At 34.2% G+C, this 26217-nt stretch overlaps 1 protein-coding gene across 5 annotated transcripts in view; it reads left to right on the top strand.

The window, feature by feature from the left end:
- The window catches only part of LOC142351806 (uncharacterized), a 98696-nt gene extending 73113 nt beyond the window's left edge, over positions 1-25583 (top strand). For all 5 annotated transcript variants that reach the window (XM_075403999.1, XM_075403998.1, XM_075404002.1 and 2 more), the window contains 2 exons: positions 13022-13584; positions 24562-25583. In XM_075403999.1, the coding sequence (XP_075260114.1) occupies positions 13022-13584; positions 24562-25127 (1129 nt within the window). In that variant the 3' untranslated portion in view covers positions 25128-25583. The remainder of the gene's footprint in view (positions 1-13021; positions 13585-24561) is intronic.
- The last annotated feature ends 634 nt before the right edge of the window (positions 25584-26217 follow it).

Here is a 26217-nt window from a genome sequence, read left to right as displayed (position 1 = left end):
TTTTTAACTTTCAAAAATCAAGAATGTCTTTTTGTTACGGTGTTCATTCCATTGTGCCCATGTTAACATTCTAGTTAGTATCATTCTAGCTTTGTCCTGGCACCTACACTTATTTTCGGTATATTGATTTTTTCAGTTGTAAAATATGAATGATTTCAGCTTTTTCTTAGATTTTCGTCATTTCTTTGGTTTGCAATTGATTTCATTCAAAATAAGACGGTACTGAGAGTTTGATAGCAACCTTTTGCAAAAATTTTCACTTATGGCTAATTACTACAGCTTTCTTCTGGCCTTGGCATTAACTTAAACGATTTTTTGCCTTTGAATATTCTTCTGTTGCTTATGTCTTTTCTATGATCAATTTTATTTTTGATTTAGTATGAAATCATGTTGTCTAGCTTATATACAACAAGGAACAGGTGTGTGTTGTTTTTTGTCTTAATCGCAGTGATTAGAAGTGTAATTAAGGTGTTTTGTGATTCTTAAATTTGAGCTTTCTTTTTTGAAAAGATTTAACTTAGTTTCTAATATTATTATCTGCCGTTTGCTTTCGCGATCTTTTTCAGATTAGAATCATGAATTATTTGAGGACTATTGATAACCTTTTTAGCTTTTTCAGACTATCAGGTTTTTGACCACCTTAATTATTTTGGATTTTTAACGTTACCAAACGTTTTCAATAATATACAATTTTTCATTTTGTTTCTCTTGTTGACAGTAGTTTAAGTTTCACCAATTCTTAGAGCAGTTCTGGAGAGGCAGTGAGTTAATGGTTAAATACAAAAGCTGGTGGCTTCCGTTGCGTTAATTACGGTTTTGTGAAGTTCTGACGCTTCGAGTCGCTTCCGGAATTCTTCCGGCTATGTTTTTTTATTTCGTCGTCATGATTTTTGTTACGACCATATGACGTCACAGCCACTTTTTGTTCATTCGTTCATGCAATTTCAACTGAAATGCATGTGTGACGTCATTTTTCGCTCTTAGTGGAGCGAGTTTTTTGTTCATGCGCGTGATTAAATTTTTGGTCACACTTGACTTACCTCACTCTCAAAAATGACTTCCTCACTTTGAAATTGACTTTTATTTACTTTAATTCAAAGAGATAAGGTCAAATGGGTGTGTGTCACTCTAAATGAAGGTTATTTGAGATCAGCTAATAGAGGCAGCAATAACTTATACAGATTTTTAATCAAAATCTAACAGATCAGCCTTCAATGAAAAGACGAATTTTTTTGGTCTGTCTTTTTTTACTGTTTTTTTAGACTGCCGATCTACGAATCTATTGCGGCTATTTTCTGGCAATCTGCCAGCTATGTTTAATGTTTTAGCGCTCTCAGTTTACGATTTTCTGGCTGAGAAGTCCGTACTATGTTGAGTTTGGTCTGCTAATTTCGCGTCCTGTACACAAAACGGGCTTTTATAGTTGCTCTGCTCTCGAGCTGTGAATGCCGGTTTTCTTTTCCTGGAGATTTTGAGGAGTAATGTTTTCTGTCATGAAATTGAAGCATGAAGTGTTCCGTCTTAACAAATTTACGTTAGCTTAATAAAGAGTATAGAAAAGAACTTCACTGACAGATTTTTTTCCATGGAGCTCTCAGAACTCCAATTTCACTTCTTGAGTGTGAAATTTCCTTTTCACGCTCAACTTTCCGATTTTTGCAAGACCTAAATTGTTATTAATAGCCGCACAGCGATAGCTGGGGCTATTATTGGCCTTCTCTTGGTTTTTTTTACAATCCAAGAATTGGATTGTGTTGGTGCTCTGTCTTTTTTTTATTTTTGTAAGATGTTTTCACACATTTTTTCATGACGTTGAGCTTTCAAAACGGGATAAACAGGTAAAGCTCAGCGGGCATCAAGTTTCATTAGAGGCCCTTAGCCGCGTTTAGTAGTTCTTCAAGTACTTAGAGTGGTGAAGCTACTGGGAAGGCCGTAATTCAAGGTTAACACGTCATTTTCAGAGCGCAAGTTTTTGAGCCCAAAATGTTGCAATTTTTTCGTCTTTTTGGATTCTTTGTTGGACCAGTCTGAAATTGAGGTTTGTAAATGTTGGTAAAGGTCTTTTGCAAGACGTAATTACTTTTTATGGCCATTTTTAGAGCTATATGTATTGCTAAACCAAACATAAACACGGTAATTTTTCTAAGTTTTAAAATTTTTTCAAGTTTTTTGAATATTTTTGTTGTTTCAGCTTTTGGTGTCACAATTTTATAGTTTCTAGTGGAAATAGAATGGTTTTCAACTTCACAAATTTTACCAATTTTTTTATAAAACTTGCAGTTTTTTTTCAATTTTCTGACATGAATTGTCATTATTCAAGTTTTCCAGCTCCAGGGGGCAAGAAATCTTGTCTAGGATTTGCTAATAGTTTACTGCAAAATTTTTATTGGCCATGACATAAGCCAATTTCAAATTTTTGAAAATTGTTGTCAATTTTTAGGTTTCTCTAACCTGAACAGCCAAAACATTTCCTTTAGGTTTTGATAATAGGTTACTGCATAGTTTCTAGTGGTAATGGGGAATGTGTTCCAAGATTTTAAAAGTACAAATTTTTGCAATTTTCAAATTATAATTTTTCTTTGACTTCCTGAAATTTTAGTCTTTTTCCTCAGTGGCCAGGGGTTTGCTGCTATTGAGTTTGCTATTATGTTATTGCAGAGTTTCTAGTGGCAACAAAATAGTTTTCTGTTTTTTAGATTGCAAATATAACTAATTTTTTAAATAAAGCTTGCAATTTAAATTTTTTTGATTGTTTTCAAATTTTTTAAATGTTTTCAATTTTTGATGTTTTCAAAGTTTAGCTATCTTTATTGGCCAACGAAACTTTTTAAATGTTGCAGATGAGTTACAAGACAGAACTCCATAGAGAGAAAATGAATTTGACCATTTTTTCCAGACACATTTTTGAAAAATATCTTTAAATTTTTCCTTTTCATTTGAAGCATTTTTCACATTTCTTTTTGAAGCATTTGTCATTTTTTTTTTCGAGATTATCTACCTTTAGTGTCAAATTAATCTCTTTCAAGTCTTTTGCGTGAGTTAATGACTATATTGCATTGTGTCATAAGTGGCCTTCAGGTTAAAAGCTTCAAGAGTTTTAGGAATAATTGTTTTTTTGTTTAGTTTGATTCTTTTAGTTTCTCAACTTTCGAGATTTCGTCTTTTTGGCTGGGATTGTTTAATTGATCTGCTGGTCAGGTACATTAGGACTGTTTTTCATTCAATTGCTTGGATTGTATTTCAGGACTTGTCCTGCTATGTTTTTTATTTCGTCGTCATGATTTTTGTTACAACCATATGACGTCACAGCCACTTTTTGTTCATTCGTTCATGCAATTTCAACTGAATTGCATGTGTGACGTCATTTTTCGCTCTTAGTGGAGAGCGAGTTTTTTTTGTTCATGCGCGTGATTAAATTTTTGGTCACACTTGACTTACCTCACTCTCAAAAATGACTTCCTCTCTTTGAAATTGACTTTTATTTACTTTAATTCAAAGAGATAAGGTCAAATGGGTGTGTGTCACTCTAAATGAAGGTTATTTGAGACCAGCTAAAAGAGGCAGCAATAACTTATACAGATTTTTAATCAAAATATAACAGATCAGCCTTCAATGAAAAGACTAATTTTTTTGGTCTGTCTTTTTTACTGTTTTTTTAGACTACCGATCTACGAATCTATTGCGGCTATTTTCTGGCAAGCTGCCAGCTATGTTTATTGAGAATTTTAAGTCTACTGCTTACAAAAGTGAATGCATTGTTAGCTATCATAAGACCTGATAGACTGGTGGATATTGCTGCGGTCTATTACGCCGGAGGTCGGGTGTTCGAGCCCCTTATGCTCACTTGATTTTATATAGACTACACTCCCCTTTGAATTGAATTGCCCCACCTGTCGTTCGAGAGCAATTTGTCTGACGCTAGTTGAATTGCGTTTTAGTGAGTGGTGCTCTCTAGCGCTCAAATTCTTTTTTATAACTTTATTTTCGTTTACGGCATTCTCCAACTATTTATTTTACCTGATGTCATCTGTTTAGGTAGTTAATAGACTTGCGTCTTGTTAAGCTACACTAATTTTTACAAAACAGAGTTTTAGCAGTGAAACCTTCTGTACCATTGCAGACGAAATTGAATGCTGATTCGTTGTGGTTCAAGCCATTCGAGTAGTCTTGATAGGCTTACTTTCCCAGTTTTCAGGATTAATTTGACAGTAGTGTCCAATTTTCACATTCTGTGTTCACCTTTTCCTTGACCACTAAATTAGGGTGACTGTGTTTTGTTGCTCTACTCTACTTGAAAGTTGTATAAATAGATGTTTTATTCTGAGTGTTGTATTTTTCCATGCCTGACTTAACTTTGATTCACATGGAATTAGAAAGTGCAGTCATCCGGGTAAAATCTTAATTTGATACAGATGGTAAGAGTTAGTCTACCTTTGTTGCCAGCAGACACATCAAAATTATCTTTAAGTACATGCCTGTAATCGTGCTTATTGCTTAGTGGAAGTTTTCATGTACTAAATATATAATTTTTAAACTCTCTGAATTTGGGGAAAAAGAAAGATAAATTAAAAGTTATTTTGACAAATTTTTAAAAAGTTATACATGGTATATTTTCGTAACTGCTGAAAATTTTTGAAAGCCCGATTTTAAGAGGCTGTGAATACAAGGTTTTATGGAGAAAATTGCGTATGTTACAGTTGTGTTTACTTTGAGTTAATGTTGAACCGGTTTGTTTATGGAAATGTCTTTGACAATATTTACGACAAAACATCTTTTGTGATCGACCTTTCAATAACGTGGAAATTTCTAAAATGAGGTGGTATGAGCAGTTTTTTAAAATTTGTATTAAATCGGTTTTGATAAAATTTTTGTTATTGATTTGCGCAGATTCGAACGACAGACGAAAACAAACTGTGCATAAGTTGTCCGCCATTTTCTGTTATTCATTCTGTGTAATATTTAAGTAGTTTAGCAAACTCATTTATTCATTGTTGAACTTTTAGTGGGGTTCGCCTCTCATCAAAAGGAAAACACAATTTGTTTTCCTAATTCTTCCTCCTTCCCTTCTCACCTCTCAAGTAAGTATCATGAAATCAAAAAGTGTCGTCCATATTGAAAGTGAAACAGATTGATATGAAACAGATGTTTGAACAAAGTCTAATTGGCTGTGAAGTGAAGTGTGTAATGTCTCATTTATAATGTTGTTTTTTTGAAAAACAGTATTTTAAAAAACTATAACCGATTTAAAAAAATAATGCTATCCAAATAAGTAACGTTCACGTAGTCGTTTTTTCTGTTTCGTTTTGGGGCGTAATTTAGAAGTTGAAAAATGCGCATTTATTCCCACAGGCTTATGAAAAGAATCAAAAAATTTTGTTCGCCTTGGAGAAAGGAGACTTTGAAAGATTGATCACTGTTATTTCATCTCCTTTTTTTTGGGGGGGGGGGGGGGGGTGGGTGGGGTTTATACAATGGGAAAATTGATTGTTTGCAACCAGGTGTTGCATTGTATTGTAAGAAGGGGTCTAGAATTTGATGTTAACGCAACAAATTTTATAGAACTATGACATAAAACTCTAATCCTCAACTCGTGGAAGTGTCGAGTGGTCCTGTCCTGGATTCGAACAACTGTTTCATCATCAATCTGTTCCACTAACAACGTCGTCAATACAATTCAAAGATAGACTTAATCAATCACGCCTCAATTGGCAACAATGTACATAATGTGAAAGCTCACTAACTGTTCAAACATGCTTCAATATAGAATAATACATAACAAACTGCCTGTTTTTCACTATGGTCTACAGATCATAATGTTGATATTGTCATGTAAAACAGGTTAATATAAAAGCGGGTGCGCTTGCAGTGCTTTTGCCATGAGAGGAGGTCACCTAATTTAGATATTGATTTTTTTTTTGGGGGGGGGGGGGTGGGGTAGCGTAGGTGTAATTCTACGTTCTCAACGTAGAATTGGGTTGGAATCCAATAAAGTGCACTGAACGAGAAGAAAAATCCAATGCTATGCGAAGCAAGTCTAACTCCTCTCATTGAAATGAAGGGTTCACGTGGTGTCTTTAATGGTTTCTGTGTCAAATTGGCCTTGATGTAATTGGTTAGGTGTTAAAATTGCTATAGTTATTAAATAAATGCTTGGGTTTGAATCATATTCGATGAGGTAGCTGCTAATATTCAAACTTCAGAGCTAGAACTGTTGATTGCTTCAAGCTTGATTTTTTTTTTAGTTTTTCAACCATTGCATAAAAAAATGGATGAACCTGAGTTTTCGAAATCATTTTTCCTCTTTTCTCGTGCAAACGGGAGACCAATTGCCTCTCGCAGATCGATATATTCATCGTAGAGTTATGGGTGGTATCATAAGAAAGCCCTTCAAGAGTAGATTTTTATCCTAGAGTTTTGATAGATACAAGAAAAATTTTGAACTTTGCGCCCTTTTTTAATCTTATTTCCTGTATCTGTTGGTCTTTTGTAGTTGTAAGAATTGTTTTGTTCAAATATTCTGATTTTACTTATTCTCATCAATGACAGGTTTCCACACACTTTCTTGTAAAGCAAATTTTATAGAACTATGACATAAAACTCTAATCCTCAACTCGTGGAAGTGTCGAGTGGTCCTGTCCTGGATTCGAACAACTGTTTCATCATCAATCTGTTCCACTAACAACGTCGTCAATACAATTCAAAGATAGACTTAATCAATCACGCCTCAATTGGCAACAATGTACATAATGTGAAAGCTCACTAACTGTTCAAACATGCTTCAATATAGAATAATACATAACAAACTGCCTGTTTTTCACTATGGTCTACAGATCATAATGTTGATATTGTCATGTAAAACAGGTTAATATAAAAGCGGGTGCGCTTGCAGTGCTTTTGCCATGAGAGGAGGGGACCTAATTTAGATATTGATTTTTTTTGGGGGGGGGGTAGCGTAGGTGTAATTCTACGTTCTCAACGTAGAATTGGGTTGGAATTCAATAAAGTGCACTGAACGAGAAGAAAAATCCAATGCTATGCGAAGCAAGTCTAACTCCTCTCATTGAAATGAAGGGTTCACGTGTTGTCTTTAATGGTTTCTGTGTCAAATTGGCCTTGATGTAATTGGTTAGGTGTTAAAATTGCTATAGTCAAATTTACTGTTAATATTATTTTGAAACTGATGTTTTATGACTTAGACTCTGTGTTTTTATGAAAACGGATACTGGACAATCTTTGTGGTTCTTTTTGTTAATAGCCGCCGTCATCCTTTCAAACGGCTAATTTTTAGGCGCTATCTTTTTTTTACAATTCAAGGAATTTGTATTGGGGTGCTGTCTTTTTTTAAGATTGTTCACAAATTTTCATGCTTTTTGAAGTCAAATTGCAGTATTGATTTTGGTCACGCCGAAACAGGAAGCGGAGCGAAAAACGAGTGGTTTTGTGGAATGAAAATTTTTTCACTCTAATTTGAAAGTAGTGAGAAAACGATGTTTGAACAAAAATCCGCTTTCTCGCTAGAAGATTTTTGTTCACATGCGGGAATTTCACTTTGATGTTCACTGTTTTTTCGATTTTTTGGATAGTATTTTAAATGGTTTTCCCAATTCATTCTTAGGTCATTCTAGGCCTACTTTTGTTTGAACCAAATTTCCATTCTAGGTATTGGTTTTTTGTTCACACGCGGCATGTTGACATTAATTTTCTTTTTTTATCTGATTTTTTTTTAAATGGTTTTTCCCCAATTCACTTATAGTCCGTTTTAGGTCTATTGTTGTTTAGTCAATGAAAAATCTTTGAATTGTACGTCAGGACTTGTCCTGAAATTTTTTTAAAAAAATTCGTGTTACCTTTTGATCACGTTTTTTGTTTTACATAAGCCACGATTTTCACGTTTAGCTTTTGACTTACCTCACTCACTGTTTCCACTGAATGAACTCTAAGTTCTTTCACGCATTGAATTACGCAATGTAGTGAATACGGTCAATGTCAAAAGAGTAAAACCAAAAGAAACGGGGTAAACCAATAAAGCCCGGTCATTAAGTCTTAGAGCATTAGGTTATCAAAGTTCATTAGAGCGATTACTTGTTGATATTAATATTAAGCCTAATACCCTTCAGTTTAGAAGCTGAAGTAAGTGGGGGTTTACAATCTAACTGAAATTGCACACTGAATTTTTTAAATAATTTTTGATATTAGGAGAATTCCTGATGTGCGTCTAGCGCGTCAACGGTGGCTATTTTCCGACAATCTGCCGGCTATTTTCGTCTTTCGCCTAGTTGCTTTTCTTTTCAGGTCCAATTAATGCTCGCTTGAGACTCGGTGAACATTTTTAATTTTTAAGTTAGAAGCTGATTAATTATAGCCGACATCAACCTCTCAATGGCTATTATTTAGGCGCTCTCCTTTACAATTCAAAGAAATTGAATTGTATTGTGTCGACGTCTTTTTTTGTTCAGACATTGATCTGTTCACAAATTGTCATGATTTCAAGTCAAATTGGAGTAGTGATTTTTGTCACACCGATACAGGAAGGAAGTGGAGGGAAAAAGCGTGTGGTTTTGCGGCGTGAAATTTTTTCACTCTAATTTTAAAGTAGAGAGAAAACAGTGTTTGAACAAAAATTCGCTTTCTCGCTAGTGATTTTTTTTACTTTGATTTTTACTTATTTCACTTTGGTTTTTACTGTTTTTTCATGTTTTTGTATCGGATTTCTTTCTTAATGGTTTTCTAATCCATTCATAGATCATTCTAGGCCTCGTTTTTTGTTTGAACCAAATTTTCCTTTCTCGCTAGTAGTTTTCGAATGCTGCATTTTACTTTTGATTTTGTTTTTTTTTATTTTTTTGATCTGCTATTTTGAAGTGGTTTTCCCAATTCACTCATAGTACATTTTTGGGTCTAGTTATTTGTTTAGTCAATGAAAATCTTTGAATTTTACGTCAGGACTGGTCCTGCTTTGTTGTTAATAGCCGCCGTCAGCCTCTCAAACGGCTATTTTTTAGGCGCTATCTTTTTTTTACAATTCAAGGAATTTGTATTGGGGTGCTGTCTTTTTTTAAGATTGTTCACAAATTTTCATGCTTTTTGAAGTCAAATTGCAGTAGTGATTTTGGTCACGCCGAAACAGGAAGGGGAGCAAAAAACGAGTGGTTTTGCGGCGTGAATATTTTTTCACTCTAATTTGAAAGCAGTGAGAAAACGATGTTTGAACAAAAATCCTTTTTCTCGCTAGAAGATTTTTGTTCAAATGCGGCAATTTCACTTTGATACTTACTGTTTTTTCGATTTTTTGGATATTGTTTTTAATGGTTTTCCCAATTCATTCTTAGGTCATTCTAGGCCTACTTTTGTTTGAACAAAATTTCCATTCTAGCTATTGGTTTTTTGTTCACACGCGGCATGTTGACATTAATTTTCTGTTTTTTATCTGATTTTTTTAAATGGTTTTTCTCCAATTCACTCATAGTCCGTTCTAGGTCTATTTTGTTGTTTAGTCAATGAAAATTCTTTGAATTGTACGTCAGGACTTGTCCTGTTATGTTTTTTTTTATAAAATTCGTGTTACCTTTTGATCACGTTTTTTGTTTTACATAAGCCACGATTTTCACGTTTAGCTTCTGACTTACCTCACTCACTGTTTCCACTGAATGGATTCTAAGTTCTTTCACGCATTGAATTACGCAATGTAGTGAATACGGTCAATGTCAAAAGAGTAAAACCAAAAGAAACGGGGTAAAACAATAAAGCCCTGTCATTAAGTCTTAGAGCATTAGGTTATCAAAGTTCATTAGAGCGATTGCTTGTTGATATTAATATTAAGCCTAATACCCTTCAGTTTAGAAGCTGAAGTAAGTGGGGGTTTACAATCTAACTGAAATTGCACACTGAATATTTGTAATAATTTTTGATATTAGGAGAATTCCCGATGTGCGTCTAGCGCGTCAACGGTGGCTATTTTCCGACAATCTACCGGCTATTTTCGTCTTTCGCCTAGTTGCTTTTGTTTACAGGTCCAATTAATGCTCGCTTGAGACTCAGTGAACATTTTTATTTTCAGTTAAAAGCTGGTTTTTAATAGCCGACGTCAACCCCTCAATGGCTATTATTTAGGCCCTCTCCTTCACAATTCAAAGAAATTGAATTGTATTGGGTCGACGTCTTTTTTTGTTCAGACATTGATCTGTTCACAAATTTTCTTGATTTTAAGTCAAATTGGAGTAGTGATTTTTGTCGCACCGAAACAGGAAGGAAGTGGAGGGAAAAAGCGTGTGCTTTTGCGGAGTGAAATTTTTTCACTCTAATTTTAAAGTAGAGAGAAAACAGTGTTTGAACAAAAATTCGCTTTCTCGCCAGTGTTTTTTTTACTTTGATTTTTACTTATTTCACTTTGGTTTTTACTGTTGTTTCATTGTTTGGTATCGGATTTCTTTCTTAATGGTTTTCTAATCCATCCAACGATCATTCTAGGCCTCGTTTTTTTTGTTTGAACCAAATTTTCCTCGCTAGTAGTTTTCGGCATTTCACTTGTGATTTATTTTTTTTTTGCGGCATTTCACTTTTGGTTTTGTTTTTTTTTATTTTTTGATCTGATATTTTGAAGTGGTTTTCCCAATTCACTCATAGTACATTTTAGGTCTAGTTATTTGTTTAGTCAATGAAAATTCTTTGAAGTCAGGACTGGTCCTGCTTTGTTTTTTTGAAAAAAATAGCTTTACCTTTTGATCACATTCTTCGCTTTACATATGTCACGATTTTCACGCATGACTTCTGACTTACTTCACTCACTGTTCAAACTGATTGGATTTTAAATTCTTTCACGTATTGAACTCTATAATAATGTAGTGTATACGGTCAAAGTCAAAAGAGCAAAATCAAAAGAAACGAGAAACTTATTTAGTCCTGTCATTAAGTCATAATGCGTTTGGTTATCAAAGTTCATTAAAGCGATTGCTAGCTGGCTTTAATATTATGCGTAATAGTTTTCAGTTTAAAGGCTTAATTAAGTGTAATTTTAGACTCCAACCGATTTTGCAGAGTTTACACACCAAATAAGAACACTTTGACTCTTTTGCCAATTGCTATCTCTTAATTTTGTCCTGTTTCAATCCCAATGTGCGTCAAGCGGGCCAACAGAGGCTATTCTCCGGCTATTTGCATGCTATGTTTTTAATGGCTTCAATAGTTCAGGATTTCAGACATGGTAACTAGTCTCACGAGGTTATGGTCCCATCTATTTTGTCAAGTAAATTGTTGTGATTTTTTTGAAAGTTTCCCATCTCCTTTAGATTTTGTCGGAAAATAAGACCGAAATGTGAATGAGCTGGGTTGGAGCTTTATGTGCAGACGCACATTGTTGAGCCAAATTTTCTAAACTTGTAAAAAATGCATTTGCTGTATCTTTTAGAGAAAGCAAATGTTCTGATGCACAGTTAAGTTTTCATTTAAGTTGATTAACTATCTTTGAACTTTTTCCATATTTTCTCATATCGATTTAACTAAAGATTAATGGCGCCTAAAAAATCTGAGTCACTTGCATAGCTGAGACAAATTATCTAAATGAAAATCTTCTTAATTTATCAATCCAAAGTTAAGGCTACTTTTTTGAAATAGTCTCCTACGAGAAATGACCGTGCCTTTGCTGTTTTTTGGCTCAATCAGAAATTTGTTTTTCCGCGTCTCTTTTGTTATTATTTTGGCTCCTTAGTCGTCTAAATGAAGATGATCATAGTACTCTATCGATGCACGCTTTCTTATTGTTAAATTATAGGATGATGTTTTTCTGTCTGGGGTCACTCGGTATATGCAGATTTTATCACCTCTTTTCACGTCTTCTGCACTGTCTTAATTTTTCTTGAATTTAGAAAACAACGTCTCTCATATTTTGAAGTGTTATATACATTGTAGTGCCACATTTTTTTGAATGAAAATTCTAATTTGTTCTTGCAGTTTTCAGTTAGGCACAATAATCATTGTCCGAATCCGCAAGGTTTGAAAAATTGAATCATTAGTAGAGCTTTAAAATGATAAAATACTTGAGTGGAAGGAGGCTGTAAAACACTTTTTTAAACTATCCTGTGTGTCATTTTCTCTATAAAAAGCCTTTCAAGAATGAAGAGTCAAATGTCTAATTGAACCATTTTGAAGACGAAGGAGAGGTGAACGACATCATTTTATGCTTGAATCTTTTAAGACCGAGAATTCTTGGATAGAGTGAAATTTCACAATACTTGGATGTTGATTGTTTGGCTGTTGATATCTTGAAAACGCGTTATTCCTGTTAGACTTTCTGATCCAAATAATCTTCGGTTTTATGAAGATTTTAGCAAATTTTTGCCAAAAACAAGTTCTCTAAAAACAACACACTGCTGAATGTTCTGGAGTATGAAACTTACGTCAGCTTGAAAACGCATATCTGTAATATTCGACCTTAGAATAAATTTTATTTGGCTGCGAATGTTTTGATGAGAGAGTTTCATTTACTGAAGTTGATAAAAAGAGACAAGAACTGCTTGCCTTAACGTTAAGGTTGATTGAAATTCTCATCTTTATATAAATAGAAAGACACACGCTTATTGCTTATGACCATTCGCGGCTCTTATTTGGTAAGTGTATAAAACTGGCGCAAAAGCACTGGCCGTGATTCCAAATATTTTTTCATTGAAAAATAAATTAAGAAATCCTCATGAAAATTTAAAATGCACCAGACTGGGCTTGATAGCGAATAATCAATGCACAGTTGAAATCTTGGCTTCTTTCGGAATTCATACTAGTTTAATGTAGAGTCTGTGAGTTCAGAAAGTGTTTCATATTTTCCGGTATTTAAGCACAGAAGACAATTTTCTCAATTCCATTAGTAAAGTTATTTAGCTTATGACATCATTTCATGACCAAGGTTTGGTGCTTTCTATGTGCATTCTATATAATTACAACAACTGTTTATGATAATTACATCGTCATCCTGTAGTATAAAGAACTCGAAATTTCAAAAATCAATCGAAAAGGGGGAATTTTGTGTTTTTAGGAAAAAATCCAGGCCTGATTCTGCATCCACGTATAGTAGGGAAGCTGGGGGTGTAGGAAGTACGGAATCGACCCTGGATTCAAGAATGAGGCATCAAAGAACTGATTGTTCAACCCCTAATGTACATAGACACACAATTGACTATTCATCTGTAGCTGTAGCTGAAAATGAACAAGATCATTCAGTTGTTAGAAACTGTTTGAGCAATCAAGATAACTTTCGACAAAACGAACCGTCGAATTGCGTCAGTACCGACGATTTCTACAATAGCAATTATGTTAGCAATGGATATCATGATCAGAAAAGGAACGGATACAACTCGCTGTGTTCATCCGGGAGGTCGCTGTCCCAGACGAGTTTGTCTATTCACAGTAGCAGTGATCACACATTGGAGGGAAGAGATAATGAGGGAATTTTTGACAATGGAATGGGGGTGTTGGAAGTTGAGGATAACTTGGATGACTGGGATATTCCGATTGTAGCTCCCTCGTTTTCTCCCGTGGATGTTAAATTAGCCCAAAACAACAGGAGTAAACGTACTGCAATTGTGGCTCGCTATGATGGTAAGCTTGACGTGGGGATCGTTTCGCATTAGCATTTTTTGTACTACTTGCTCAAGGGATAAACCGTCGAAGCGCATGGGCAGTTATTAATAGCTCTCAAACGTTTCTCATTTGTCCTCAAAAACGGGATAGACAGGTAAATCACTGAGTGTTTTAAGTTCGCTTAGATCCTTACGACTCAGTAGTCAATAAGTATGCTATTTAAAACTATTTAAGAGACGAATTCATGGTGTGAAGGGTAGTTCTCCCACTTAACAACCCCCCCCCCCAAACCGTGCAAAGTTATTAGTAGTTAAGTGATATCGAGTCTAATATTTTAATCTCTCTAATAGTTTAATCTCATCGTAGATTTCTACAATCAAATGGATTTGGATTGTATTGGTGTTTTCTTTTTATTCCGACTCAAAGAGGATTATCGGTGGAGCTTTTTTTTTGATCGATAATTGTTTTGAGTGTATTCAGAACATGATGTACAAGTCAATGCGTGATAACTAAGTGTTTAGGTCAGACGGCTGAACGAATTGATGAGTATAGAAAAGAGTGAAATGTATAAAAGTTTGCTAAGCCCGCAAAATTTATTGATCACGTGCTGCTTTTTTACTTAGCTTTGTCGGGTAAAATGGTTTTCAAATCATATTAACAAGTAAGTGTACTTTTGGGAGCCGTCTTGACCATCCCAATAGTTAATTAGATGCAGTTTTGAGCTATTTTCAAGATTTCGCAGTTTTGGATTTTTTTGGCGTTTTTTGTATTTTCAAAATTTTTACGTCTTGCTTTATTTTTTGGACGTAATTTGTCTTTATACTGTTTTCGATGACCCTTTGATTTGAATGATATCACTCTGAGTTTGCTTCGCTCGAAGTGAATTGGCTATTTTCAGTAATTTTTTCCTTGTTTTATGCCGAATTCTGCTTTTTGCTGAGTATGATTCTCAAAATATGTGATACAATTATGAAGTTTTTTGTAGTTTCTTTTGCTCATGTTTGAGTATTTTTGAATGCGTTTGGGTGTCGTGTGGGTTCTCGATGAAAAAACAAAAGTCGCTTCATAAAGTGTGTTAAGAGTAATTATTGAATCTGCAATTTTCAGAAAATTTTTTTAAAATGTTATTAGATTTTTTTGATTTGTTTCTCAATTTTCATTTTGCTCGATCTTCCTCATTTTTTTTGGGATGTTGCATTCGTGATTTTTTTCTAGCATATGAAGACATTTACCGAGCATAAACTAATTACAATGGACAATCTGTTATGAAAATGGTTTTTTGTAGTCGCGACCTGCAAAAATTTCTCAAGTAAATGTTTTGCTTTTCTTTTGAGATTTTACTTTTCGTTTCTAGTTTGTTTCCTCCTTTTGCTTTTCTACAAATTGAATGGTATAATAAAATAACAAGGTTTTGCGCGTTTAGTTAACGATTTGCTAGGGTGAAAGTTAAGTTTTACATCGAGTCGATTCTGATGTCATGACTAACTTTTTTTAAAAAGAGCTGTTAGCACTGTTCGACTTTTGATGTGAATGAGAAGTCACGTTTAGAGTAATGATTTTAATTTGGTTAAAGTATTAAAGACAGTGAATTGGCAATTAGTTTAAGAGCTGAAATTTTTTCAAACCACTTTTAAAGTGAAGTGAGAAATTAATGTTTGAACAAATTTTCTGCTTTGAGAGTTCTTTTTCACGTGCGGCAAGCAATTTGATTACTCTTATCAGTGAATTTTCTCCACAAATGTTACTCATGTTTTTTAATACTCAATTGTGTTCTTATGGTTCATAAACGCAAATTTATGCACCCCCAATGGGCAGCTAATGTTTTCTATGACTAACACTATTTTTCAAAAATCGTGGGTATTTTCTTTCTATCAGTTATACTATTTGTTGTGTCGTCACTTAGTGTAATTAATGACAAGTCTCATCTGCTTTCTTCTGAGGCATAAATCAATTTCATTAATAGTTACGATTTATAGCGCTTTAAAGAATTTTTCAATTTTGCACGTATGTTATTAATTGCTCTCAAGACGTTTGTAGCAATTATATTACTCTTTTTATGCAATTTTTCGCTTGACAGATTTTTCTTCTAACCCATTTGACTTCTCGTCCTCAAAATCAAGATAAACAGGTAGCGTCCAGAGGGCATTAAGTTCTCTTAGAGCCTTTCAGCTCGCTAATATCCAAGTATGCGATTCACAGAAACTTTTTTGGAGACTTGTACTCATGGTGTGAAGGGCGATTCTTGGAATACAATATTAATGTAGCTTCGTTCTCTGTTACTATCGCGAGGAGAAGGGGCGTTTTATGCGAATTTGTAAAATTAGCTCAATTCTCTTTAATCGAATATGGAGCGAAACACCATCGGCTTGCTACTCTTTGCTGGAGTATTCTGGAGCAACTGTTGTAATCAAGTATCTTCTTAATAAAAATCTTATAGTTGACCGATTTGAGTTCTCAATTGACTCCCCCCCTGACATCTGGAAATCTGCAGCTAAGCTCAATCGATGTCAGTTTACTATTAAAATTTACCTTATGTGCGGAAATGTGTTTCTTTATTCTGCAGTTTAAGGGCTAGTGTTCTTTAGTAGGTGTTTATAACATGATTTAGATCTCCATGGTGATTTTTCGCGCCCGTTGAAACATTGCCCAATAAAACCGAGCCCCCGCTTGTTCTGATCATGCAAATTTGCTCTTTATTTTTTCACACTGCTCTCAGCAGCTGACGAATTTCTTAATCGCTCTGAATTAAACTGTTGCTGTTCTTTTGTTTTCATTAGCCCTTTATCTGTTTAATAGCCGCCCTCATCTTCTGAGCCGGCTATTATAGCGCTCCTATTTTTTTACAATTCAAAGAATTTGAATTGTATTGGGGCGCTGTCTTTTTACGACTCGAAGAGGAGTATTGGAGAAGTCCTTTTTTTAATCAATTTTATTGGAGTGATTTTTGAAGCGGGAAATGAAACGCGTGAAAAAATTGGGAGTGATTTTGGTGCTGACCAAAAGTGAAGAGCGGAGCGAAAAGAGAGTGGTTTTTGTTCATACTGCTGTTTTTGAGAGAGCGAGAAATTGATGTGTGAAAAAACTTTCTCTAAGCGAGCGAAATTTTTTTGTTCACGTGCGGCATTTAAAAGCAGTTTTTTTCCAACTTTTGATTGTTATGAGGTTTGATTATGATATTGTATTAGTATTAGGCTTGTTTTGATAGGAATTGAAAGTTTCAATTAGTCAAATTAGAGTTTAATGATAATTTGTAGGTTTTTGACAAGTTTTGCTGATTTTTAGACGAAATTTAATGATTTTTTGCCTATTTTTTGTTTTAATGCTTAAAGTGGAATTTTAATAGAAGCTCGTTACTTAAGGAATATTCAGATACCAATTGACTCAAGTTTTCTTGGTATAAAATATGTTTTTTTTAGTAAAATTGACAGAAAAATTGAGATTTTTTTAACCAATTTTCTTATTTTTTGCGGTTTTTCTTTTTTTAAAATCTTAGACAAATTTCTTAGCCTATTACGACTTGCCCATTATGTTGCGAGGTTTTCATTGCTCTATTTGCAAAGGAACTTTACTCGGCTCTATGTTTCCCTTTACTATTTAAAAAAAACTCATTTAGTTTTTCTATTTTTTTTGTTCAATTTGTTTTCGAATGCGGTTTCTATTCTTCCTTATTTTTTATGGCATTTGCGGAGGTTAAGGGTTCACAATAGTTGTTCTATTTGTTTAGTCGTAAGTATGGACAATTTTCTCCTTCGAGTCGTTTCCGGAATTCTTCCGGCTATGTTTTTTAAGATCTGTTCACACATTTTCATGATTTTTGAAGTCAATTAGGAGTGGTGATTTTGGTTACGCCGAAACAGGAATTGGAGCGAAAAAGCGAGTGGGTTTGCGGCGTGAATTTTTTTTCGCTCTAATTTTAAAGTAGAGTGAGAAAACGGTGTTTGAACAAAAATTCGATTTGTCGGTAGTGGTTTTTTGTTCACATGCGGCAATTTCACTCTGATTTTTAATGTTTTTTCGATTTTTTGGATCTGATTTATTTCTAAATAGTTTTCCCAATCCATTCACAGATCATTCTGGACCTAGTTTTTTGTTAGAATCAAAATTACATATCTCAGTAGTGGTTTTTTGTTCTCCCTAGCAGCATTTTGACATTGATTTTCTGTTTTTTTTTTTGTTTTTTTTTTTCATCTGATTTTTTCCCGGAAATGGTTTTCCCAATTCACTCATTGTCCGTTCTAGGTCTAGTTGTTTGTTAAGTCAATGAAAATTCTTAGAATTGTACGTCAGGACTTGTCCTGCTATGTTTTTTACTTCGTCAAATAAAAAAATGTTTCGCTTTACCTCATTTTGCCGCTTTTTCAACATTTTGCGTGATATCTTTTTGTTTTCTCTAGGCTAGTTTCTCTCTTCTCTCATTCTGCTAAAAGTGATTTTGAACATCAGTTGCTCAGCAAAGCAATTCAAAATGAACAGAGTCAGTATAAAAAATTGAAGTCAGAAGTAGAAACGTGATAAACCCATAAAGCCCAATTTTAGATGCCAGCTATTTGAACGTCGTTCCTATAAGTCTTAGTTACCATCTCTAATGCTTATTGGTATTGATAGTAGCCCTTGTAACCTCTCTCTAAGAAAAATAAGTACGTTATGTTCAACTACAAAATGCCATCAAAATAAATCGGACTTAAAAATGTTTTTGTACAAAAATCTCATTTTTTTTCAATATCTTCTATTCTTTCAATCCCAATCATGCTTATTGGAATCAACGGCGGCTATTTTCCGGCAATCTGCCGGGTATGTTTTAATAACCGCGTTAACAATTTCATTATTAATAGCAGCAGTTCAGATAATAGAGGGGATTTTTTATCGTTTTTTTTACAAGTCAGAGTTGTATTGTATTGGGGCGCTGTCCTTTTTGTCAGGTTTTCAAAAATGTTTCGACTTTTTGTCATTGAAATCAAATTGGTAGTAAACGCAGCAGTAGTTTCAAGGCGTGAGTTTTTCAAACTGCTTTTAAAGTTATGTAAGAAAACAGTGTTCCAGCAAATTTTCGATCATCGATAGATTTCTCACGCGCGGGTATTTGACTTTACTTTCCACTGTTGTACGTATGTTTTTAAAAGGTAACGCATGTGTTGGAGGGCATCTGAGGGCTTCTGATGATTTAATTGACTTCCAAATTGTTTTCTTCAATAAAATATTAGTTACTTTTAATATTCGCTTTCATCTCAGCTGGCTATTATAGCGGGCCTTTTTACTTCGTCGACTAAGAGTTTGCTTGGTTTTACCTTAGCTCACAGCTTGATTAAGATTTTGCGTGATATCGTTTTGACTTCTCTAGGCTCGTCTCACTCTTTTTTAGTTCTGGATTTTGCTCAAAGTGCTTTCAAACGGCAGTTGCACACCAGAGCAATCTAAAATGAACAAATTCAATTCCGAAGAGAGAAATCAAAAATAGAAACGGGATTCAATTCCGAAGAGAGAAATCAAAAATAGAAACGGGATAAACACACACCCCCCTCACCACCTTCCGCCATTACCCTGCCCCCTCAACACTCGCATTGTCCACCCTCATCCAACTGTCGATTTGAATCCCCTCTCATCGAGCCTTCGCAACCCTAACCCTCATCGGTTCAACGAACCCCCCCCCCACCCGGATGCCCCCACACACACACGCGCACACACATTGGTCACCCCCTGATGCTGACATCCATAAGTGCCAGCTGGCTACTACGGAAGCCGACTGCTAGCCGGTCGTTTGAGAGCGATTCGCCCGGCGTTAGTCAGCTATATTATATTTTTAGGAATTCCAATTAATATCAATTGATCTTAACGACTTTTTCACTACTTGTTTTCCCAGAAGATTTTTTACGTTTTGCACAATTTTTAGGTGTCTGTTTTTAAGATCTGATCACATTTTTTCGACCTTTTCTAGTCAAATATATCAAATTGAAGTAGTGATTTCAAGTACTCGGGAACAGAAGAAGAAGCGAAAAGTGATTGGTGCTAATTCGTGACTTTTTTGAAACTTCTTTTCAAGTGAAGTATAAAATGTGTTTAAATAGATTTTTCGTTTTTTGAAAAAAAATTTCTGTTTTTGCTGATTTTTTTTCATCTATACGAATTTTTTTGAAAGGTTTTGAGTGTGTTCTAATAATGCGTATTTGCAGTTGTTTAAACCCGTCAAAAGGCAGCTAATAGTATTTCATGATTTAAAAGCTCATTGTCATCATAAAACAAGTGAATTTTTTGGAATCGGTTCGTTTTTACAATAGTTTTGTTTTGTCAATTATTCTCAGCAATGATCGGTCTCAATGGAGCTTTACGAGGTATTTTTTAAATATTTTACTGATTTGATTGGAAATCCCTCTTTTATAACGAATTTTACATTTTATTTTTTCAAACAAGTGTGAATATTTTGATTTTTAACTTTTCCGTCTTTTACCCCTTTATATTATTTTGCCCTTTAATCGCACTATGGAGAGCTCTAAGTGGCGCAATTTTGGGCCAAATTTTGGTCAATATAAAGGTTTTTGTATCTAACGGCTTTCGTGACTTTGACACAACTTTCTCTAAATATATTTTAATTTGAATTTTGAATTTTTTTTGTTAATTTTTAATTTAAATTTTTTTAAAAAAATTTCCCTTTTATTTTTTTTTTTTGCTAATCTGTCATTGAGTCGCATTAAAGGTAGGTCTCATTGGCTCTTTTGTTAATCACTTTTGAGCTAACATTTTTTTATATTCTAAACTGAAGCTTTCATCTACTTTCACACTTTTTTCAACAATTGTTCATGATTTTTATTTTGTGAGTGTTTTTTTTTTCTGTCACGTCGTACTGACACTAATAACCGGTCTCTGGGTTCTCAAATGAGGCATGTATGAATCAAATATTTCATTGATTTTTTGGATTTTTAGCGTTTTTGCATTTTGTTTTGTAAATATTGAGAGGTTTCAGTTGCTCTATTCTGAGGCATAATTGAATTTATTCAAGAGTTACAGTTAATTGCCAATATTTTTTGTGTTAGACCTTTTTATTTAAAGAATTATTGAAGTTTTGATTGTTTTCTGCCTTGGCTGCTACTTTTGTTACGTGGTCACCCAAAGGTTTTCATTGAAGTTAATATACGCTTTTATCTCTCGATAGTTCAATAGATGCTGAAGATTTTGGTTTTTTGTTGGTGTTTTAATGACTCTGATGCCACATGTTTTCAATAACATCATAAAATAGCAAAATTTTGTTTGTTGTCTTTTTACTTTGTCGGTGGTTTTCCACAAAGTTATGTTTTGCTGTCTAAACTTTCTTTGTGTAAAGGACTTTCGAAGTTGACGTTGTGGGAAATTATAAATTCGATAACCCTATTTTTCAAAAAGTGAAATTAATTAAATTTCACACATTTTTAATTGCTCTCAAACGAAGTTTGTTGCAATTATGTTAGTCCTGTCGGTCTTTTTTTTATGCGATTTTTCGCTTGACCGATTTTTCGTCTGACGCTTTTGACTTTTCCTCCTCAAAAACGGGATAAACAGGTAGCGCCCAGCGGGCATTAAGTACTCTTAGAGCCTTTCAGCTCTGTTTCAGCTCTAACTGTTTTGGAGACTCATGCTTATACTTATGGTGTGAAGGGCGGTTCTTAGACGTTGAAGACACCCCCACTGTTACCCCCCTATTGCCCACACCCCCCACCGCGCTGTTGCCCCCCCCAACCCAGTGTTGCCATCCCCCAATCAACCCCGGGTGCCGCCCCCCCTCCCTCCCCGTGGCTAGCTACTGATGAACAACCGCTTGCTAAAAACGCAAATTGATACCATTTTGCAATTTTTTTCAAGCTTTTTTTTAAAAAAATTTTTGACATTTTTTGATTTTCATCAGCCCTAGGTGTCAAGGAACCTCCTTTATGTTTCACAAATAGGTTACTGCGTAGTTTCTGGTGGTAATTTAATGGTTTCAACTTTTTACCATCACGAATTTTAGCATTTTTTTGACAAAACCTGCAATTTTTTTCATATTTTTTCCTTATTCAGGTCTTTGCAGACCAAGGGAACAGAAAACATCCTATGGGGTTTGATAACAAGTTACTGACAAATATTTAATAGTAATGGAATAGTTTTTCAACTTTTTAATGTCACAAATTTTAGCAAATTCTTTATAAAACTTGCTTTTTTCAAGTTTTTTGAGTTTTTTTGTCGTTTTTTAGATTTTTCAGCCTTAAGAGCCAAGTAACCTCCTCTAGGGTTTGTAAATAGGTTTCTGAATATATTTTAGATTAAATGGAATGTCTTGCAATATTCTAACAGCACGAAATTTAGCATATTTTTGATTTTTTTTGCCATTTTGTATCCAATTTTTTAACATTTATAGTCATTATTCAGATTTTTTGAGCCCCAAGAGTCAAAAAAGCCTCCTTTAGGGTTCGATAATAAATTATTGTAAAATTTTTGTTGGTCATGGATTAATTTTCAGTTTTTTAATATCAAGTTTTATCAATTTTTTTTAAAATTGCAATTTTTTGAAGTTTTTTGAAATTTGTCATTTTCTCTGTTGCTCTAGCCTCAAGCGCCATGGAAATTCCTCTAGGATTTGATAATATGTTACTGCAAAGTTTATAGGTGAAATGGAATTTTCTTGGAGATTTTAATATCACGAATTTAAGCAATTTTTAAAAATGTTTCAATTTTTTCATGTTTTGATTTTTTTTCCGGTAACAGAGGCCGTGGGACCTCCTCCAAGGTTCGATAATAAGCTGCTGCATAGTTTCTAGAGCTAATGGGATTTCGATCAACAGTTTTTGGACTTTAGTTTTAGTAATATTTAAAAACATTAAAACTTTTAGTTTTAAAGTAATATAATTTAAACTTTTCGAATTTTTGGAAACTTTTTCATGTTCCAAGCGTATGGATCTTTGTGAGCGAGTGAAACTATTTCAGGCTTGAAACATGGATACTGGATAATGTCTTGAGAAAATGAAATGGTTCTTAAGATATTAATGTCTTGAATTTTAGCAAGATTTTGTTAAAATTTGCAATTTTTTCCAAATTTTTTCAATATTGTCCTTTTCTTAGTTTAACGACCATTACTGGCCAACGAATTTTTTTTTTGCTTTTCAAGTCTCGGAGATAGGTTACTTGACAGAATTTTCGAGACACGAAATGGTTTTAATTTTTTTTATTGCCGAGTTCAAAACTTTTTTTTAATTTTGCCTTTGAGTTTTTTTCTATATGATTTATTTATTAACAAGGTTAGAAAACTAGAAGATGCAGTGTCGAATCCAATCATAGAAGATATTCCTGTCTCCTTTTCTCTCTCTCTCGGTTTGGGTTCCTTTCCTTTTCTTTCTCGTTCACGTTTTATCTCTCTCGCTCTCTTTTTTTGTTGATTCCGCACTTCAGCTGCTGTTATGTGGCGTAATGTCACCATCTCTGATCCTCATTATCAATGAGTTATCGTTGAAATGTTTTTTGTCATAAATGATCGAACAGGTACTTTTAAGAAGCCATTGTTAATTGCTCTCAAAAGCAATTTGTAGCAAATATATTAATCCTGTTTGTCTTTTATGTAATTTTTCGCTTGGCTGATTTTTCGTCTGACTCTTTTGACTTTCGTATTCAGAAGCGGGATAAAAAGGTAGCGCCCTGACGACACTAAACTGTGGCTAGCTGTTGACAAAGCCAACCACTCGCCGGTCGTTTGAGAGCAATTCGCCCGACGTTAGTCGGTTATGTTTGTATGTTATGTTCTGTTTAGTTTCGTGGACGTGTTCGTGTGTGATTTGTTTATTATGGGAGCTGTTCTTATAGAGCGGCTGATTTTTTTGTCTTCAGTTTGCTCGGTTCTTGAAGTTTAGTTCATGACTGGTCCTTCTGTTTTTTTTTTTAGTTTTTTTATACTTTGGTTTAATTAATGACCTGTTTCATTGGCTGTCTAGTGAGGTATTATTGAAGTTATTTAATTGTTTCTTTTAAACGGTCATATCTACGGTTCTTGACGACTTACACCGCTTGTTTTCGTAATTTTTCAATGATTTTAAATTGAGTTTTGATTGTTTTCGTAGTTTTTATTGCTGTCCTGCCAGTTAGTCTCAATAATGAGGTGACTGGACTCACTGGATCTCTAATGAGGAATAGTTTAATCTTTTTGATTTTGGTCAATTAATATGTCGCTTTTTAAGTTTTACACTATAAGTATCAAAAATTATTGATGCTTTATTTAGAGTTTCTTGCTTCTTCTTTTTGTTGCATTGTTATTTATTATCGGTAGTTACACGTGTCATAGACTTTCCGACTGAACAAAATTGATTTTTTTGCATGCTCTTAGTTTTTATTTACTTCGAGAACCTTTTGTGTTTAAAAAATAGAATTAATGTCTGTTTTCAGACTGCCTCTCAATCAATTTAGCCTCTAGTCTCAAGCTCATTTTTGGCAGGTGTCAGCGGCATTCTAATTCAAGCAGAAAATTCAATTTTCCAATGGATCAGCTAATGGTTTCTTTACTTCGAAAACATCCGTTTCCAAAAATACTATTGATTTTTTTTGCTTCCTGGTTGTATTTAAAGCAGTTTTTTGTGCTCTGTAGTGATCGATAGTTTTATGTGCTAATGGTTTCAAGCTTTAGTTGTGTTTCACTTTGAAGCTACCTATTTTGAAAGACGTTAGTCGAATATTGCCAATCTAATAATTTGTCGTACTTTCACTTGTTTTCGGCAAAGGTGTTTAATGTATAGGTGCCGTGGTGTAAACATCTACTTAATATCATGTTTTTGGTTTTAATGACTTTGTCAACAGTAGTTTTCCCATTAAGTGTGAGGAAGTCCATTTTTTAGTTTCTGTTTCGTGTTTGTTTTGTTTGACTGTTGACTATGAATATCTGTTCTTCTAATGAGACTGATGGTGAAGTCGTCAGTATTTTCAGTTCTTGGAATTGCAGTTTAGGACTTGTTCTGTTAGCTGCCTATATTTAAAACTATAAATTACTGAATGTCAACATTTTCAACTTTTTAGTTGCTCCAGACATTTCCCAGATGCCAGGTCCTGTCCAACAACGTATCCAAAGAACCCCCAAATTCTACCGCCCAATATCGATGCAAAGCAATGCCTCAAACAAACATTTAACATCTCACGAAGATCTAGCTCCTTCATACCACTCCTCAAATGCCGACCAGTCGTTTGCATCCTCGAACGATCCAACTGAAACTGTACCTCAGGGACTTGTTCAGGCGAGATCCAAAGCCTTTGAACAAATTGCCAATTCTTCATTCAACCTAACAGACCAGCCACGAAACACACATTCAAGCTCAAACCAACATCAGTATAATTCCAGTTTTAACAGGAGTCAGAACCTGGTCGGAACCCAATGTGCAACCCCCGGTTATGTCCGAGGATCCAAAACTGTGGACTCCTTTCAAACCGGACATTACTTGTATGATGATGGTCGCCAGTTAAATGGACTTTACTCAACACAAAAAGCTCCTGTCAATAAATCCGGTTTTAATATTAATAGTAATAATTTTTCTAACAATATTGCTACTACCTACGATAACAGGACGAGAAACAAACACGTACTTTAGTTTAACTCCATTGAGTGGTAGAAACGTTGCCAAATTATGATTTTCCGCAAACTTGCTTAACTATTTTTCTGTTCGCATTTTGCTTTTCCATAGTAAGCTAACTGATCTAATGTAAAACATTTGTTGCCTTTGTAGAATAAACCTTTTTAGTTGAATTGTAAATAATTTCACCCTATTCATTAGCCTCACCTGTTTTAGTTTGTAAATATTTTCCTGTTTTAGTATTTTTCACTTCATTTACATTCCGCATTTTTAGTTAAATAATAAAGCAAATACATTTATTGAGGTCAAGCTTTGAGCGCCTTTAAGATACATAATTTGATGCCAACTAAAATTATTAGTTTTCTTGATCATATTTTTTTCCTCGTGTGCAGTTAAAGCAGTGTATGAAACTGTAGCAATAACTTATGTGCCATGATGTGATATTATCCTATCAAAGAATAAAGTAAGCAAAATATCGAGAAATAATTTTTAAATTTTTATCTGTTTTTTTTTCCTAGAAAAGAAATTAATTTGTCTAATCTTTTCCGTTAATCAAATGTTTCCTATTGAATTTCATCAGATAGCATTTTTAGAAATTGTAACTCGAGTCCGACAAAATTTGGATCAGTTTCTAGCATTGATAGCTACAATTAGTCCTCAGATAACGTCTCGAACAGGGCCTATTAGAAGGAGCATTTTTGCTACCAGAAAATCTCAATTGTGGTTTGAGAATCGGCTAACCAAATAATAAATACCTACTAGATTGGGATAATAATCCGGTAACCCACAATAAAACCCAGCAATTGGTTGAACAATGCAGGTGCTACTACCTATCTATGTGCGTGTTCTAACTTCTTATTTTGTAAATACATTCTCTATTAATTAGCTGAAATCCTTCGCTTTGAGTTGCACTGTAGTTAGATCCCTTCATTTTAGTTTCACCTTACCAAAGCTCTAATTTTCATACGCTTTCCTGTTTGGCTAACTTAATTTCACTATAGATATTATAGTTTTGTTAAATTTGACATTTTGTATTTTAAAGTCTGACCTCTTATTCATTTACAGTTGCATTCCTTTTGGCTTCCTTCGTTTTCCTCAATGTGTTATT

The sequence above is a fragment of the Convolutriloba macropyga genome, chromosome 13 (assembly GCF_964194025.1).
Source record: "Convolutriloba macropyga chromosome 13, txConMacr16.3, whole genome shotgun sequence".
NCBI lineage: Eukaryota > Metazoa > Xenacoelomorpha > Acoela > Convolutidae > Convolutriloba > Convolutriloba macropyga.
Note: the sequence above shows the minus strand (reverse complement) of the source record. Positions and strands in the feature narration are given on the sequence as shown.